Here is an 18,702-nt window from a genome sequence, read left to right as displayed (position 1 = left end):
TCTCTCTGGCCTTCTCTCTATATCCCAGAACCAATCCCACCAAATCTCCCCAAATGTATCAGGGAGTTCCCCACCTTTGGGCTTCTGCCCAAGTACACCTTCTCCTCTGCCCCGTTGTCTGCCTGGAAAATATCCACTTAACTCTCAATATTCCACTCAACTTAAATGTCACTTTTTCTATAAGACTTTTCCTAAACACCTCCCCTGCCCCTCCACCTCCAAGTTTGCAGCTGTGTACCAAGTCTTCAGCCACTGATGCCTGGTACAGTTTATTGTACATATTTGTTTTCATGACTGTCTTCTCCATGGACTGTGGGTTCCCTGAGGCAGGCATCTTATTTATCTTTGCATCCCCCTCCGACTCAGAGTGAGCCCTTAATCAATGATTGCCAGATTACCACCATCCCCTTACAGAGGAGAGCATGACCAATGAAGGCACAATTTTGCAAAGTAAACAAATGTAGATGGATGTGGGAGATTGGGTTTAACCCACAGCTCTGATCTTGGGTGAATCACTTCCCTACACCGGACTTCAGTTTCTTTTTCTGCCAAAAGAAGAGAACTGGGCAATCTATAAACGAGCTCCCTTCCAATACCACATTTTACGTCTCCCATTCCTCAACGATGTGACTCTGAGGCTATGGATTGGCTGAAGAAGTTATCCCCTGACTGGGATGTCAGAAGTGTGGTTCCTCAGGGCCTCATGGAGAGGGGCTTAGACTTTCTATCAGGAGCTGACAACCCGGGGTCTGAACCGACCTAACCCGGAACAGACCTTCGTGTTTCCCTGCACAGCTCTTACCTGAACTTAATGATTCCTGCTCTCTGTGAGAGATCCGTTGAGCTGCAATTACTAATTGATGTTCGTAAAGTCTTTGAAATTCTCAGGTGACAGATGTAATCAAAGGCCAATTTATTATGATAATTGTTATTAGTACAGCTCCTCATTATTTGTTGATGTAAATGGCAGGGCCAGCAGGTGTTTCAAGATTGAATGGGAGATTGAGGCTGGCCATGTCCGGTGGGAGAAAGGGGAAAGAATGGGTGTGTGAGGGATTTGAGATCTTTTAGGGACTCCTGCTGGTTCCAGTGGAGCTGTATTCTTCTATGAAGCCACTTTTTGGGTCTAAGACGCAGCATGAAACGGGGCACTAAAGGCACAGGACTGTCTACTTGATTTTTTTGCATGCAAAGATTAAAACCCAGCTTAGTCTCTTGCTTCTGGAATGTGCTTCAGCAAATCATAGCCTCTGAATCTTGGCTTGCTCATGTGTTAAATGAGGATACAGAGTGCAACAATTTACACGTGCTGTGATTGAAGAATATGTGTGAGGCAGGCAATCATGGATGGGGGAAGAAGAGTGAGGAGGCTGTTGAGGTCGTCCAGGCAAGAGATGGTGGTATCCAGGCCTAGGATGGTAGCGCCAGAGGTGAGAAAAGTATACGGATTGGAAAGAATTTTAAAGTGCAGAATAAATACAACTCGGTGATGATTAGATGTAGAAGGTGAGATGTTTTAGTTAACCCGGACTTTACTGAGATAGGAAAGGTTGAGGAATAAGTTGGTGGGGTGGTGGTGGATGCACAATTCAGTTTTTACAAAATCATTGTCTATTATTTCCATCAGTGTCTTGTAGGTCTGGTTCATGTCAATCTCGTCAGTTCTGTAACATATTTAATTAAGTGGATGGATTTGCAAAGTTGAGGGCCATGATGTGAAAGATGGAACTTGACCAAAATTCAGCCTTTAGGAAGGAAGCGCTGGCAGAAGAATTGTCCCACTTCTTCACTTGTCTCTCTACAAGTGCAACATCCCCCTCTTTCTGGTCCATGCATCCAGTGTGCCAACTGGCATCTCTGGACACCCTGGACCTCACTGATTCTGTTCCTCCTCCCTAAATTCTCTCCTCCCACATGTTTCCCACAGTCTATTCAGATTTGATTGATGAGTAAAAAGTCTGTGCCCCTACAAATTTTGCTCCTTCTTTCCTTAGTGTCCCTCCCCACTCTGCCCCATGTATGCCACCTCTGATAGTCCAGGAGTGATACCTGACATTGTTTATTGCACACCAAGCACTGTGACAGCATTTTTTCATGCATCTTGTCATTTAATATTTACAAAAATTCTTATAAAGTTAATACTAGGGGCATCACAATTTTCCAAAAGAGAAAGAGACTCAGAGAGCTTAAGTCACTTGCCTAAGGTCACGTAGCTGGTCAGTGTCCACCTATGCAATAGGAAAGACCCCATGCGAGGCATAGTCACCAAAAATGCTGAGGAGAAATATACTTGGATATCCATTAATCTCATTTAATAGCATTAATTAATAGCATCAATAACATTTTCAGCACAAGAAACAGACAAAATCCTTGAGTGCAAATGTCTGTATTAAATTCTAATATTTTAATCTCAGGTTTCATAGGACTGATATAGAAGAGATTAATCCAGTGTTTGAACAAAAATATTCTTATGATATTGACCTGCATCTCTTCAGGGCCTCTTATGTATGGATATATGTGATAAATCCCCCTTTTAGTGTCATATATATATACACACACACACACACACACACACACACACACACACACACTTCCTTCTATCAAGTAAGAGAAGCTATGCAAATTTGCCACATGTTCCTTTTTGCCTTGGCTTCCAGGAAGCTCAGGAGGTACAAAAAGTGTACCATTTCATTAATCACCTATACTAGGCCCCTGGCACGATGATTCCTCTTTATTCCACTATACAATTCTTAAGCTACTTTTAACACTTTATTTTAACTGAACAGGTATGCATGCATACTCCTATATATACACACATATAAATATATACACACACATGCAAAAATATTCATGTGTATATTTACATATGCTGAATATATATACACACACACATGCACACACATATATGCCACATATGTATATATTCATGTTAGCAACTATACCATTTAAAAAGTCCTTAAGAGTTTGCAAAGGGTTATCACACCAATTATTTATTTACAAAGATTTCAGTGAGCATGAAAGGGCATATCTCATTCCCATTTGACATATGGGGAAACTGAGGTTGGCAGGCAAGTATTCATTTCATGTAGATGATAAATGGCAGAGCCCCTTCTTAAACCCATGAATTCAGTTTTAAAATTCTGAGGTTTTCCCATTTTTTCGACCATTTGGGGACAATCAGTCCAGGCTTCATGGGGTCCCTCACTTTGGAGGGACCTTATGGGGAAAAAGACCCTGCTATATGGAAACTTGGGCTGCTATTTCCACAAGCCTTGTTAGGACTAGGGTTGGCACATTTATTTCTCAAGGCCCAGGCTGACAGGATTATCTCTTGTCAACATTTGGGTAACCTTCATCTCCTTCTCCAAATGAGTTTAAAGCATATTTGCACGGGAAGGAAAATGTTCTTGCTCCCTCAGGTCTCATAGCATGATAATAAAAGCTGTAGGACCTGTAAGGGAGTGAAAAAATAAAGTATCAACCTGGGAGAGCTCATCTTGGCATCTGTACAAGGTGATGCTCAGGGAATTTCTCTCTTAGCTGAGGAGAGAAGTTCAAGGCACAGCAGAGCTCAGGCAGAAGCCCAGAGTTTTTAAGAGCATATGAAAAGGCTCAGATGGGCGAATGGAGGCCTGGAATTAGAGACGCTGAAGGGGGTAGGCTGGGCCCCAGTAGACAGAATCCACCAAGGACTGGGAATGAGGCCCAGGCAGGTAGAGGGGACATGGGACCTAGGCTCTGGTGACAGATAAGAACTTGGAAAGGACATTTACCGGACTGAGGTTTTCCAAAGTGGTTATAGAAAGATTGTGATGATAACCCTGGATTCCAAATGTCCAGTTTAGTCCTCCTCTCCACTTCCACAGGGATCTGCAGAGCTAATAAGATCCAGAAATATGTTCCTAATATAGGACTTTTGTGACAAGTCAGCAAATGGGTATGTGGGGGCCTTTGGTTCGCAGCTTTCTGTTACCCCTAGTGAGCAGGTTGGCTGAGGCCCTCAGCTATACTGCATGGCAGCATCGGAAGAACCACTGCCCTTCGGAGTGGAACCCTGGCACAGTGAGCGTCAGACGTGTCTTCACTGCTCCCCATGGAGGTACAAGACAAAAAGCTGCTACTAAAATCCCTCCTTCGGTATGAAGTCACTGAGACTCTGTGAGATTCCAGGGGTATTCTGGCTGTCCGTCCATCTGTTGACAGAAATGGAGTCACTTCATGAGACCAATCAAGGAAGCAGTGCAGATGAAAGCACCTTGCTTAGTGTCTGAAACACAGCATGTGCTCCATAACTGAAAGTCCTCAGGATTTGTGATAGGAATTGCACAAGTGCTTCCAGGGTGGGTCTGGATAGTATAAGAATTTGAAAGCGAAGCTTAGTCATCGTGGAAATGTGTGGTGGTCATTAGTGATGTTCTCAAATATTCCAGTTCTCCTTCTAGGCACATAGTGAGAAGGAACCACCTTACACTTTTTGACATTAAGCATGGCCATGTGGTTTGCTTTGGCCAATGGAATGTGAAAATGCTGTGTATCATTAGCAAGGAAACTTTTACAGCCACTGCTCTATGTGCCACATTTTTCTTTCTCTGACTTAGTGATTGTGTCAGTATGGACTTTCCAACAGCCTGGGTCCCTGAGTAACCATAATCAGTAGAATCCTCTGCTGATCATTTCAGATATTGGGCAGGAGTGAAAAATATTTTTTTCTGATAACCCACTGAGATTTTGTCATTGTTTGTTACTACAGAATGCTTTAGTTTGTCCTAACAAGCATAGGAGCTTCCTTACAAACTCCGTGATGGAATATCCAAGACCCAAAGGGCCATGTGACCTCCTGATGGTTCTCACTCTTAGCCCTCTTGAGTCTGGGTCTCTTGTAGCTCCTTGTTCCACGTCCATTTGAGATTTTTGTATGTGACATGTGAACAGTCAGTCAGCTAACAAGAAACTTGGGAAATAGGCTGGAAAGCGAAATATCATACCCCAAAGGTAAGATCAGTTGTGTCAAAAGATTCAACAGGAAAAGATGTCAGGCTTGAAACCATGTATGAGAAGTTAAACTGAGAAGAATAAAGCCTGGGATAGGTTGTGGATGAGTCAAGGCAGTCAGTAGCTGGGACACAAGCAAGAGTCCTGAGGTCCTCCAAAGTTAGGAAGGGATGTGCTTCCATGGGGAGTCTACTGGACAAACTGGGATATGCCAGACAAGGATGCTCCAACCCCCTGCCCTCTCAGGAAAGACATCTCAGGAAAACAGCACAAGGAAAAGAGAATAAATATTACAGCTGTAATGTCATAAGATGGTTTTATATATGTTGTCTCATTTACTCTCCCCATACTTTTGAGAGGTAGATCATTAATCACACTATACATCTGGAGATGTTAATTAAACTGTTCAAGTTCACAGGGCTGAGGACAGCTATAATTCAAAGCCAGGTCTGTCTGATGTTCAACTCTCAGTTTTTTTCCAACCCACCATGCCACGGAAAACTCATCCATGTCCAAATATTTCCTTAACACTGCTTGGACACAACTAAATATAATTCCTTCCAATGCATTCAGAGACACAGAATTTCCCCCTAATCCAGCCCTACCTAGATCACTTCAACTATTACAATGCTATTACACTGAAAACATGGCAAACCATTCAACACAGCTTCCAACTGCTTCCAACTGCTCTCAAGAGGTGACTGAGTTCAAGACTGGGAGGAGGAAGTAAGAGAAAGAGAACAATCACCTTTCTTTTTCCCACTTTTCTTATTTAGCTTAGCATTTGGTAGAGGCATCATCCAGGTTAAATGCACCCCTGCATGATGAAAGGGATATGGCAAGGAAAGAGATTTTTCTCTGCATAAATAGAACACAGCATTGCCCAACAAATATGGCTTCTGATGGATACTTGCATGAGTTTTCCACACTTGTTTTGCATCCAACCATTAATTATTGTCCTTTCAACTTCACAATTATGGCTAATGGTGGTGAGGATGCAGAGAACAGTAAATGCAGCAGACCTCATTCTGGGAAGAGTGGGAAAGAAACAATGCAAAACTGCACCCACCTGCTGTTTACAACTGAGACAGCTACTCTGGGTACCATTTGGAGGATTTGGAGGAAATCAAGGCTGCCCAGGAGCCTGGAGCTTGGAAAATGAGACATCTGGGGGAAAAAAATCTTACTACTGTGATGGAAAGAAAGTCCTTTAGGGCTCATCTGTTTATGGTGAAAATGACTCAAAAACACATCTCTCATTCGACACTGAATGGATATTCAGACTGTACTTACACTTGGTGCTTTTCATTATTCAAGATCTTTTTTTATTTAATCCTCAACATGGTTGTGTGAAGTATGTATTACTATTTCAATTTATAAGTGAGGAAACAGACTCACAGATGAGAAGAAACAGTTCATACTCACATTCATTCATTCATCTATCACATGATTACTGAGTGTCTACTATGTGTGAAATACTGTACGTGGGATGGGGATGGAGGATACATTAATAGCAGCAAAAAATCCCCCCCAAAACCAAAAACAAAACAAAAACCCAAACTAGAGTTCCTCATTCTTGGAGGAATGGTGAAGGAGGCATGCAGTGCACAAAAATGGGCAACTGAAAATATATCCAGTGTTACTAAGAAAAAGAGTAGGGTAACATGTAAATAGTACTGGTGGGTGGCTCTTAGGTAACATGGTTGGAAAGTTATCAGGGCATGTAACATTGAAACTGTGGTCTGAAAAAATGAGAAGGCATTAGTTCTACAAACAATAAAGAAAAGAGAGATTTAGGTAAAATACAGTTTGCATCAAGGCCACAAAGTGAGAAAAACATTTTGGAATGTTTGATAAATAATGTCATAGGAAATGTTTAAGACAGGAGGGGTAGTTAACATGTAGCAGGCATGGTCTAACCATATCTGAAGAACAGTGATAGATTCTGAGCACCCCCTTTTAAGGAGGGCATGGGACAAAAAGGAATCTATCAGAGTAAAGGGTAAATAAGATGAAAGAGATTCAGAAATTATGCCGCGTGGGAAAGAAAAGAGGTAACTGGATGCTAACTATCAATGAGAAATGACTTGGGTGGCCAGGGGTAGGCAGTTGGTACTGTCATACTTTCTCTGAAAGGCTGACATGGGAAAGAAAGATTTTATTTGTTCAGATCAATACAAGTGGCCAAGAGGGGACAGTTAAGGAGATAGAATTTGGCTTTATATAGGGAAAAAAGTTCTAATATTTTTACCTACTCCACAAAGGAATCAACTCCCTTTCACTCCAGAGATTTGCAGTAATCAAGCTAAAGTGATATAATGTCTTGCCAAGAACACTTTATTGGAGATTTCTTTTTTGGCTTCTGCTCTAGACCAGGTGACAGTTCAAAGTCCACCCAACTCTAAGATGCTAAGAATGTATAATATAGCTGCATCCAAAACAAATGGTTACAATATAGCCTGATTCACAAGACAGACAAGTATTACGAATTCACTACCAAGGACAGTGCTTTGATAAATGGGACTTCCCTTGTTATCTGTAAGAAAGCATCAATGGGCACATGTGAGATTACTAATCAGATCAAAATTCCCCACACAAGTGCCTGTGAACAACTCACGCTTCATTAAAATGCGTGCACGTATCCTGCCATGTCTACTAATGCACATCATACTTGAACTGTCCGTAGTGGACTAGAATATTATACATTCATAGATCACCATAGAGTTTACATAATGTCTTTTTCCTCATGCTAATAATGGTCCACATTGAATGAATGACTTCACATTCCTAATGTGGAACTTAATATTAATTACGTGACACAGCATTTCACTTATTTATTTTTGTTCTCTTCTCCACTGGTATGTTTACGCTATGGGGGCAGGGATTTTTGTCTATTTGGCATACTGCTGTTTTCCAAGCACTCAAAAAAGTGCCTTCTTTTGACATACAGCATGTGCTTGATAGATGTTTCCTTAGTTAAGCAATCCTATCTGATTCTTTCAGCAGCTTACCTAAAGTTGCACGGCTACTAGGGTTTTGTAGGTAGGCAGTCTGATTGTAAAGGCCGAATTCATAGCCCGTCTGATGAGCTGACAAACCATCCTTAATATCCATAGAATAAAGAAATCTGGACCTCAGAATTCTCTTACCCTGCCCTGACAAAAACTTGCAGGTAGGGTAGGGAGGAATGAAATTGGTTGCTAATAAGTTATCTATCTTGGCCCACAACCCCCCTGCAACAAAGGACCATTGTTATTTTCATTTAATTTGTTTAATTCACTTTGTTTCATCCTTTGTTTTTAATCTTTTAGTGATATTGATTTGAGGAATTCTGGTTTTAATCTGACACAAGCTATTTTTTTTCCCTTTTATAATGGAGCAAAGCAAGGCTACTCTCCACCTCCATCCAAACCCAGTGCTTTTGTCTGCTGGCTTGTTTTTTTGTCACTAATTTTCATGTTTACCTATAGTTTCCTTAATTTTCTCCATTTTTATTTGTAGAGTGTTGGTTTTGTCTTTTTTTTTTTTTTTGAGATAGAGTCTTGCTTTGTTGCCCAGGCTAGAGTGAGTGCCGTGGCGTCAGCCTAGTTCACAGCAACCTCAAACTCCTGGGCTTAAGTGATCCTACTGCCTCAGCCTCCCGAGTAACTGGGACTACAGGCATGCACCACCATGCCCGGCTAATTTTTTCTATATATACTTTTAGTTGCCCAGATAATTTATTTCTATTTTTAGTAGAGACGGGGTCTCGCTCAGGCTGGTCTCGAACTCCTGACCTCGAGCGATCCACCCACCTCGGCCTCCCAGAGGGCTAGGATTACAGGCGTGAGCCACCGTGCCCAGCCTGGTTTTTGTCTTTTTAATGATAGATTGGAAGGCTGCTTTTATGTTTAAAAAAACTATATATTTTTTAATATTCTCATTATCAAAAATAAAACAGTAGTTATTTATTCCCTCTAATCTAACATGAGAAAATTAGCAGATTTTTATTTACACTCATCAATCCTCCAACTCTTTCTCAGTTTGTGTTGACAAAATAGCAAATTATAGATTCAGATCGCAATTGCTAATTTTTTACGTTATGCATTACATTATGCATTTTTAAGTATTTTTTTACATTAACCTTCTGTTTTATAACATATTTAGAGCAACTATTAATATTTAGCCTTAATGCTATGTTTAATTAGTTTCATGTTCACTGTGGGACTTTTATTCCATATTTCTCTATTCTTGATTTCTTTATTTTGATTCATTGCTTGGTCAATTGCTCTTTGAATGATTTATTAGAAGCAGAGCATGTGGGAGCCCCTGGAAACTAAGAACGTCTTTCTGATATATTTGCACAAGAACAACAGCCTGGCCAATAAAGAATTTGGGGGTTATAGCACTTTCTCCTCAAAAATCCTCCAGGCTTAACTGCATTGTCTGCAGCCCTTTACAATATGGAGAAATCTGAGCGGGGCCAGGCAGAGATTTGTTAGGCTGAGAATGGCTATTCTGCTCCTATGACCCTTTCACCCAGCTCTTTTCAGTAAAACCTAATACTAAAGACCGTAATTTGAAACAGTGTGTAGTTTTTCCCTTGCCAGAAAAATGCAGCATTCTGAGTGCCCAGCTTCCAGCACTTTTCCTCTCTCTGTTCCTGTGAGGCCAACTGCATTTCCAAGACACTTGGTATAAACACTGATCCAATTCCATTATGCTTTTGTTTCATAACTGGGAGTCTTAATTCCAAAATGAGAGTACACCTGGTGTGGAATGGAAGACATGCATAATTAAAAGGCCTTGTTCATCTCAGAAGCAGTAGTAGAAACTACTTCTGACATGAGGCAGCTTCAGAGTAGGATACTTCTTTTTTGTCTCAATGGCCAAACCCCATGTCTTGAAGAGGGGGTCTATGATGTGACATTTGGGGAGCAAAACCTCTAACATTTGTCCCTCATCTCCTGTTGTTCTATTCAGAGCCAACCATGTTCTGGTTGGGGAAATTCTTTCTGGAGTATGTTTGTTGGGTTCTGTTCCTAGGTTTTATGACTATCTCAGTGAGAAGAATCTAGTGTAGCTTCTTCTGTCTCTTCCCAGCATGGAAACCCAACCACACCTCTTGATGTGTGCCAAGAGCTGGGAAAGTCACACCTTCTTAGATAGTTATGCTGAACCAATAAACTGGCCAGCGTGGGATGCAGAGAACCAAGAACAAGAGGGGACCCAGCTGCTGGTGGTGGTCTTTATGTCTTCCTGCTCAATACATCAGAGTGCTTCCTGCAGAGGAAGGCCAGATGGACAGGTGGAAGGCAGTCTGGCAGCTTCTCTTTGTAGTTTTATACTCTGTAAGGAGTGTTGCTTGAACCAGTAATAAATGCAGAACTGAAATACCAAAGTGGAATTTAAATAGGTATGTGGACATTCTAAATGTTAATTAGCTCCTCAATCCAGGTTTCTCACCAGGCAATCGCTGCCACTGACAGACTGAGCTCTCTGTCCTGGCCACCCAGAGCCTGCACAGGCTGTTCCCCACACACTTTACCAAATCTTGCTTTTGTCTCAGCCTTCCCGTATCCAGTGAGCTTCTCACTCCTCCAGATACACTGCATAACACGGTACATGACAAACCCCCTTACTTTTCTGTAAGCTCTTGGAGGGCATGTACTATACAACATTAATATGAACCTTAGGGCCTAACCATTGACAGTGTTCATTACATGTTTGTTGAATGAAATATGGCAACCTGGACTGTGTCCACAAAAACATCCTGCATGGAAAATGCAAACTTGTGTTATAAGAGGGACTGAAGATATGTAGCTTGCAGAAAAGAGGACCAGATGGGCATGTTTGTAGAGAGGGGAAGTGGGTGGGAGAAAAGATCTTATGTAACTGAACGAATACCAACTAAGAAGGTGATTACATTGATTCTATAGGCTCCTAAGAGTGTAGACCAAGAGCAATGGGTGGAAACTTCAATAAGAGATATTTAAGTAAGTACATTAAACAGCCTACTCTACAGCCCACCCCTACCCCTAACAACAAAATTACCTCAGAAATAAGCATGTTCTCTGTCTTTGGAAGTATTCAAGAATAAGCACTAATACCAGTTAACTGTGACATTGTAATATTGCTTGAAGCTTTTTTTTTTTTGAGGGGGGTTGTTGGATGACCTTGAAGATCTTTTCCACCCCTGTGATTTTCCGATGTTATGACTGGCACCATTCCTTGACCAAAGAAATATTTGACACAAAAATGGTTGCCTTGTCTTTGGAGAAAAACTATTTTCTAATGTGACTAATGGTAACCATAAAGCAGTAATAATATACAATGATCAACTGAAACATGCTTAGTGTATTCCCAGATAACAAATCAATAGGTATTATTATTCTACATGAAGAAATTGAGACTCGGACCATATGATTTGCTCAAGTAAAGCACCTTCTCCATACACTAACACAGGAGTCTGCAAAGTTTTCCTATAAAGGGCCATTGTAAATATTTTAGGCTTTGTGGAGTACACACAGTCTCTGTTGCAACTGCTCAGCTCTACTGTTAAGCATCCATGCAGCCATAGACAATATGTAAATAAAGAGGCATTGCTGTATTTAAAAAGAAACTTTATATAAAAAAAGTGAGGATGGGGCAGGATTTGGCCCAATGGCCTTACTTAGTTTCCTGACTTCTGCTCCAGAGCCACACTGCCTCATCATATGTGAGTGTGAAAACTCAAACAAGGAAGGAAAGGCCTCCATGTGGCCGCACTTACCCCATTGGCTTTGCTGAGCGCCTGAAAGTAGATGCTGTAGCTTTTCAGTGGGGAGAGGGGAGGGTTCCAGTAGCCATTGTACGTCTTGTTGTCACCCACTGTAAATGGCTGGGTGACAGGCAGGTTGGCAGGCTTCAACTCGGCAGCAAAGTAGTGTAGAGAATCGAGGCTAGAGGCATTCCGATAGCTCACAGGCACCGAAAAGCACTCGATAATGTCAGCTGCCCTCCGTGACTTCTGAAGTCGCTCCTCCTTGACAACCAGCTGATAAACACTGGACAGGAAAGAAGAGAGGCAAATAGATGAGCAACTGTCTGGAAGGATGAGCTTGTTAGTTCTCATGGTGTCAAGCCAACTTCCCCTGTATGGAAACATCTTCATTACGTCTATCTACAACTGAACTTCCCTCCTGAGCTTCAGATTTTCAAACCCACTGTTTTATAGAACTCTATCTCTATTGAGATATCTCAAAGCCAGCTCATACTGGACATGTCCAAAACTCAACTCAGCCCCAGCCCCTAAAACCTGCCTGCTCCTTCTTCTGCATCTCTTTTCTGAGTGAATGGTAGCACCTTCTATCAAGTGGCCAGATCCTGAATCTAGGGTTCATCCGTTCATCCTCAGTTCTCGCTCTTCATCTCAAATCAACAAGCCTTGTTGATCTGACTTCTGCAAGGCTACACCTGACCCACCTCTTTCTTCCCCTCCCACTGATAATGCCTAGCTTGGACACTTACCCACCTCTTACCTGGACTCAACTGGTTTCTTTACTGCTAATTTATTTGATCAAGCAATCTGTCAATCCATTGATCTTTTTAATCATATAGCATTGCTCCTCTTCAAACACTTTCACAGGCTCTCCACTGTCCAAACTATATAATCTAAACCCCTCGTCCTGGCATTTGAAGCCCTTTGTGCCTGGCTTTCAGTCTTCTGTTCAGAAGGTCTTCTCATGATGCTCTCCTCATTCCCTCTACTCCAGACCCCAAGCTAGTGCACAAACATCTTTTGGATCTCACCCCATGCCATCACTATCTCATGCTTCCTCCACCTGCAGTGGCCTCCCATCCTGGCCACCTCTGTGGAAGCCTTTCCCTAAAGGCTGAGCCCATCTTTCACGTGCTCTGTGAAGCCTGTGTAGATCCACTCAGGCCAAGTATATTTGCTGTCTAAGCTCACTAATTGCTGTCTTCTTTGTTCTGCAATAATATGAGATGGGGCTAATGTCTCACTGGCTAGATTGTGACCTTTTAAAAAGTAGGTGTTATCTCTGCATCACTCTCCTTACACACACACTGCCCAGCAGTATGCCTGCCACCCAACAAGGGATCAATGAATGCTTGTTCAAACGAATCAAACTTGATTGAATTAAAACAGAAGGCAAGCATGAAACCAAATCTGACTGGATGCAGAAATGCTAATCAGATAAACAGTGATTCCTCTGAGTGCCTATCTAGTGATCTCATATTGTTCCCTCCAACTTAGAAGGATGTAAAAAGATGGTAGCGTGTGAACAGAGTAGACTGAGCCTTTACTGAATATCAACTGCATACCCAATATGTAGACTCTCCTTGTAAAAGTCATTCTAAAATTTAGGAATTGGATAACATTTTCCTATCTCTTGGAACGCCCACAGTTTGTACTTCTCTTGAATAAATGCTCTACTTTTAGAAAGCTTTATTGCACAGATCTCTGGGAGCCATGATCTAAGACAAAAGATCAATTGCCCAGTGAGTGCCCACAGAAGACTTCTGTGAATTAATGAGGTGGTTGCAGCAGGGGACCCAAATCAGTCATTTAAAGAGGGCATAGCGAAGTTACACACAGTTTATGAAAATGCAAAGTGGTGCAGGCTACCATCTTTCAATCAGACTATCCATCTAAAGACACTTAGTTAAGAAGGACAACTTGAGAGAAGACAGAAACACAAGACTATTTCATTAAGGAAAAAAGGCTATGAAGGGAGTGACCCCAGGAAAATGTGACACACTCAATATGGCAAGTATTCTCCTGAATTTCCTTGAGCATGGGAATGGTTAGCCATGCAAATGGGAAAGGATGGGTATGAGTGCATGTATGCCACACTTGAATGAAATATCTGAGTGGAGGTGAGCAGCACCTGGGATGAGTATATCTGAGTGGAGGTGAGCAACACCTGGGATAATTATATCTGAGTGGAGGTGAGCAGCACCTGGGATGAGTATATCTGAGTGGAGGTGAGCAACACCTGGGATAATTATATCTGAGTGGAGGTGAGCAGCAGCTCAATGAGCATTCCTGTTGTCCTATATATACATCTGAATGAGAACCTGAAAGCCCAGGCTGCATGAGAGTAATATGTGAGCAAATGTGGCCAACCCCTCAGGGGGTGCATGCTACATCTGAGTGTGCACAATGTCCAAATGATGATCTGTAGCACCTGGGTGTCTACCTCAGAATGAGTGAATGCAACATTCAAGTGAACGTATTATAGCTAACCTTGGTGTTTAGACTCCTAAGTAAGTGTGTATGACATCTGAGTGTGTCTAACATCCCAAAGTGTGTGAGAGTGCATGACATCTATGTATGTTCCTAGAGCCAGTTGAAGTCCATAAATGTTTAAGTTATGACTTCAATACTCACTTACTCCTCAACTCTGGGATCATTGTCAATTGCACAATTTCTATGTCTATCAGGACAGCTAAGCTCAAAGCAGTTACTGAAAAGCAACACAAGGACCTAAGACCCAAACCCAGAGGTTGTAGGGTGGGAGCAGAGGGGTGCTTGTAACAGAGCTTTCAGGATCTGCACTGCTTTATATATAACCATCATCTCAAGCAAAACTTTGAACCTGGCTAGAATGCTAATAGTAGCTCAACCAGCTGAGGGTCTATTACTCACGGGACTGTGGTCTGTGAGGGAAAAGGCAAAAGTTAATAAAAAGCAAAGGAGTGACTTCATGAAGTGGACAACCTCTTGGGCCCTCCTGTTGAGGCTTGCAACAGCACCTGAGGATACTCTGCATCTAGCCCTCATTTCCCCAACCAGTTTAAGAGGAGCCAACAGCCTCACTCCCAGAACCAGGGGTTGGAGAGAGCTGTGGGACCCTGCTTTCTCTTGTATGTGGCCCAATCTATTCCTAACCGTCACTTGGGTTGATTATGCCCATACAACAATACCTTTGTCTGGTGTTTTCAGCCAGCCCTCTCATCCTTCCTTGAATCCTTCTGTCACCCTTGCCCTCTAAATTGAGACCTCAAAACCTTGGGAGCTTCCTTGAGGATCTATCCCACTCCTAGAATCACTTTCTGTTGGCTCTGGATCTCCTGTGATGGGATAAATCAAGAAGAACCACAAGGCTGGCCTCATGTACTGTCCATGACTGCCATAAAATTCCGCAGTTGTCGACAACCTAGAAGATGGGTCCTCATTGAGATCTGAACACTTGAATGCTACCAAGGCCTATAGTGGGAGGCATGACATCTCTATAGCAGTCAGCCTATAACCCTACCGCTTCCTCCTCCCTACCAATCTGATTACTGAGGATCCACTTGTCAATCAAACTCAACAGCCACATCACAGATGAGGATGCTGGGACTGAGAGGTCAAGTGACCTATGAGTGTCCAACTACAGCAAAAGTGGAAACCTTAACTTTTCATTCATAGTTCAGTATCTTTCATTTTTTCACCTTCCTTTTTTCCCCACAAACCAACAAAATGTATGAGGGGCCTTCCAAGCTTTTTTTTTTTTTTTTTTACTTGGCAGCTGACACTGCTTGGCTCCATCCTATCCAACCCCATATGAAATCACAAAGAACGGTAGAGGATATTTTTTGGGTTTCAGCTGCATCGTCAACATATGGTTCACATACGATTGGGATTATTATGCCAAAGTAGTCCCAGAAACTCCTTCAGGCCCACTGCACCTGCAGCTTTTCCATTCAGAGGCAAATCTGCAATGCAGCCAGGAAGATGTAAATCATTTTGTCAGATAAATCTGTTTGCCAGTGAATCCAGCCTCTCTCAAAGACCAGGGGACTCTGATTAAAGAGGGGGAGAGAAGAAATAGCACTTGTGTAAGTTTCCTTTCCCTGACACATAGCCTTTAGGAAAGGGAGGCAAAAAGAAACAAGAAACTGGGTATTTATTTCTTGTAGTAACTTCATCCTCATTCTCTTGAGAATACATTTATCTAAGAGCATGCTCCTTTCAGCTTGCTGGTAATGATAACATCAGACCTAAATGAGAATAACCCCACAAAAGTCATATCTCCAGCTCAAAAACAGTGGTTGCAATAAACTATTCAGGATCATTTATAAAGAGAAGGAATTTTTTAGCAGGAAAATCCTGATAGCATGAGAGAAGAATAACTTAAAATGCTCACCTTACCACACAGAGCGTTTACTCATACATTTTCTCCTTTCCTGACACCCTTTTTATTTCTCCCAGTGAGAAGATGGGCATTTATGATCATTTTCTTTGCACTATTTATCCTGTGCATCTCTTTTTGCAGGGCTCTGAAAGCTATGTTGTCGCCACCCCTTCTTGTTCACTATAAGGTAGTCTCTGCAAGGCCAAGGGGAGTTTGTACTTTCTGTTTAAGCGTCTCCTGCCGTCTAAGGCAAAAACCTGCAGAACTTCCCCACTAGCTTTGGAAAACCCCACCACTCAGCCATCTCACTCCCTCTGATTCCTAAGCTAAAGGTTTAGATGGTGACTCGTGCCTCTCTGACCAGATTCACCAGGGACCTATCAGAGTCATCTTTTCATCAATTCCTGTGGCCCCCTTTCTATATCTAGGGAAGAAGTCTTTAGCTGGGGGCTGTATCCTTTCAGAATGCTGAAGTCAGGTGACAGATGGAGTGCATGCTTTAGCTCACAGGTGAAGATTGCCCCACCCCTGAAAGGTGCACAATTTAGTCCATATTCTCCCAGAAAGAGGCATATCTTAGTTCAGGTTCTTCCACAAACAGACTCTGAGCCAAGGTTTCAATGCAAATGATGTATTGAGGTCCCAGAAGAAACCAGTAAGAGAGTGAGGGAAGCAGGAGAGAAAAGGTGAGGATGTCAAGCAAGGGTGTGAGATGAGGCAAAGTCTCAGTTTTAGCCTGATCCCATAGGGAGCTCTGGGGCATAAATTCTACCCTAGAGTTTGTCTCATTTCATTGGCTATGGGCTGCCTCAGAGAGACCTAAACTCTCAGGCACTCCCAGTTGTGTGTGCAGGTGAGACAAGGTGGTTCTGGTAGCCTAATGGCAAAGCTCCAAAGCAGTTCACACCTGGCAACGATTTGCATCAAAGCACATGGAAGCTGGGGGAGGAACATACTGCAGGACAGGGGAGATGGCAGGGTCTGGGTGGGCACCAACAGTGGCCCCTACACAGCAGTTGGAAACAACGACTGCATGAGACTCATAAAAAAAAATCAGACACCTATTTTGGAAAGGTATTTTTCAACCTTTATTTCCAGTACTGCTCAGCTGAGGGATATGGTAACCCTCATCAGTCATGCTGATGGACACTTAGGTTGCTTCCGTATCTTTTCTACTGTAGATAGTGCTACAATAAACATACAATTTCAGGTATCATTTTGATATAATGATTTCTTTTCCTTTGGATAGATACCCAGTAGTGGGATGGCTGGATGAAATGGTAGTTCTATTTTTAGTTTTTTGGGAAATCTCCATACTGTTTTCCATAGAGGCTATACTAATTTACATATTAATAGGATAAAGGACTGAAACCACATAGTCATTGCAATAGATGCAGAAAAAACACTTGATGAAACACAATACATATTTATGACAAAAAGTACTACAGAAAGGAAAGTAGGGTTAAGAGGAACTTTCTCAACCTGATAAAGGCCATCTACAAAACATATAAAGCTCATTTATACTCAAAGGTAAAGGACTTAATGATTTATCTCAAAAATCAGGGTCAAGATAAGAATGTAAGATCAACATTGTACTAGAGATTCTAGCCAGTGAAATAAGACAAACTTAATTAACTAATTTCATTAATTAATTTTAATTAATGGTACCCACATTGGAAGTAAACTTTTTATTCACAGATGACATAAGTCTGTATGTAGACAATCCTAAGGATTGCCTACACACATACACAACTAGAACTAATTAACTATTCAAAAAAATCACAGTATACAAGATGAACTTATAAAAATCAGTTGTATTTTTATCACTAGTAAAGAGCAATCTAAAAATGAAATTAAGCAAACAATTTCATTCACAATAGCATCAAAGAATACTTATAAATAAATTTAATGAAAGAAATTAAATACTTGTGCATTGAAAATTTAAAAACATTGCTGAAATAAATTGAAGAAGATTTAAATAAATGGAGAGACATTCCATGTTTATGGACTGGAATAGTCAATATTGTTAAGATGGCAATTGTATCTACAAATTTATCTACAGATTTAGTGCAATCCCTATCAGAATCCCAGGAGACTTTGCAAAAACTAACAAGCTGATACTAAAGTGAATGTGGAAATGCAAGGGCCCATAATAGACAAAACAATTTTTAACAATAGGAACAAAGTTGCAGGGCTTACAGTTTCTAATTTCATAAATTATGAAAATCAATACAGTTTTGTGCTGGCAGAAAAATAGACATATAGATCATTGAAGGAGAATTGAGAACGTGAAATAAATTCCTACATTTATGATCAATTGACTCCTGACAAAGGTGCCAAGACAATTCAACGGTAACAGGATAGATAGTATTTTCAGCAAATGGTACTGGGTCAATTGAATATCCACAAACAAAAATCTAATTTAAATTCCTGCTGCATCTTAAATGTAAGAGATAAAAATATAAAACTTTTAGGAGAAAACATGGAATAAAATCTTCATGACCTTGGATTAGAAAAAAAGTACACAGATACAACACCCAAAGCACGATCTATTAGTGAGGGAAAAAAATGAAATGTATATAATTAGATTTTTTTAAAAGTTAGGCTT

General features: G+C 41.4%; 1 protein-coding gene across 2 annotated transcripts in view; it reads right to left on the bottom strand.

The window, feature by feature from the left end:
• The window catches only part of PTPRT (protein tyrosine phosphatase receptor type T), a 1,002,137-nt gene that overhangs the window by 195,267 nt on the left and 788,168 nt on the right, over positions 1-18,702 (bottom strand). For both annotated transcript variants that reach the window (XM_045528255.1, XM_045528256.1), the window contains exon 12: positions 11,744-12,017. In XM_045528255.1, coding sequence (XP_045384211.1) covers positions 11,744-12,017 — 274 coding nt within the window. The remainder of the gene's footprint in view (positions 1-11,743; positions 12,018-18,702) is intronic.

The sequence above is a fragment of the Lemur catta genome, chromosome 17 (assembly GCF_020740605.2).
Source record: "Lemur catta isolate mLemCat1 chromosome 17, mLemCat1.pri, whole genome shotgun sequence".
NCBI classification, from domain to species: domain Eukaryota; kingdom Metazoa; phylum Chordata; class Mammalia; order Primates; family Lemuridae; genus Lemur; species Lemur catta.
Note: the sequence above shows the minus strand (reverse complement) of the source record. Positions and strands in the feature narration are given on the sequence as shown.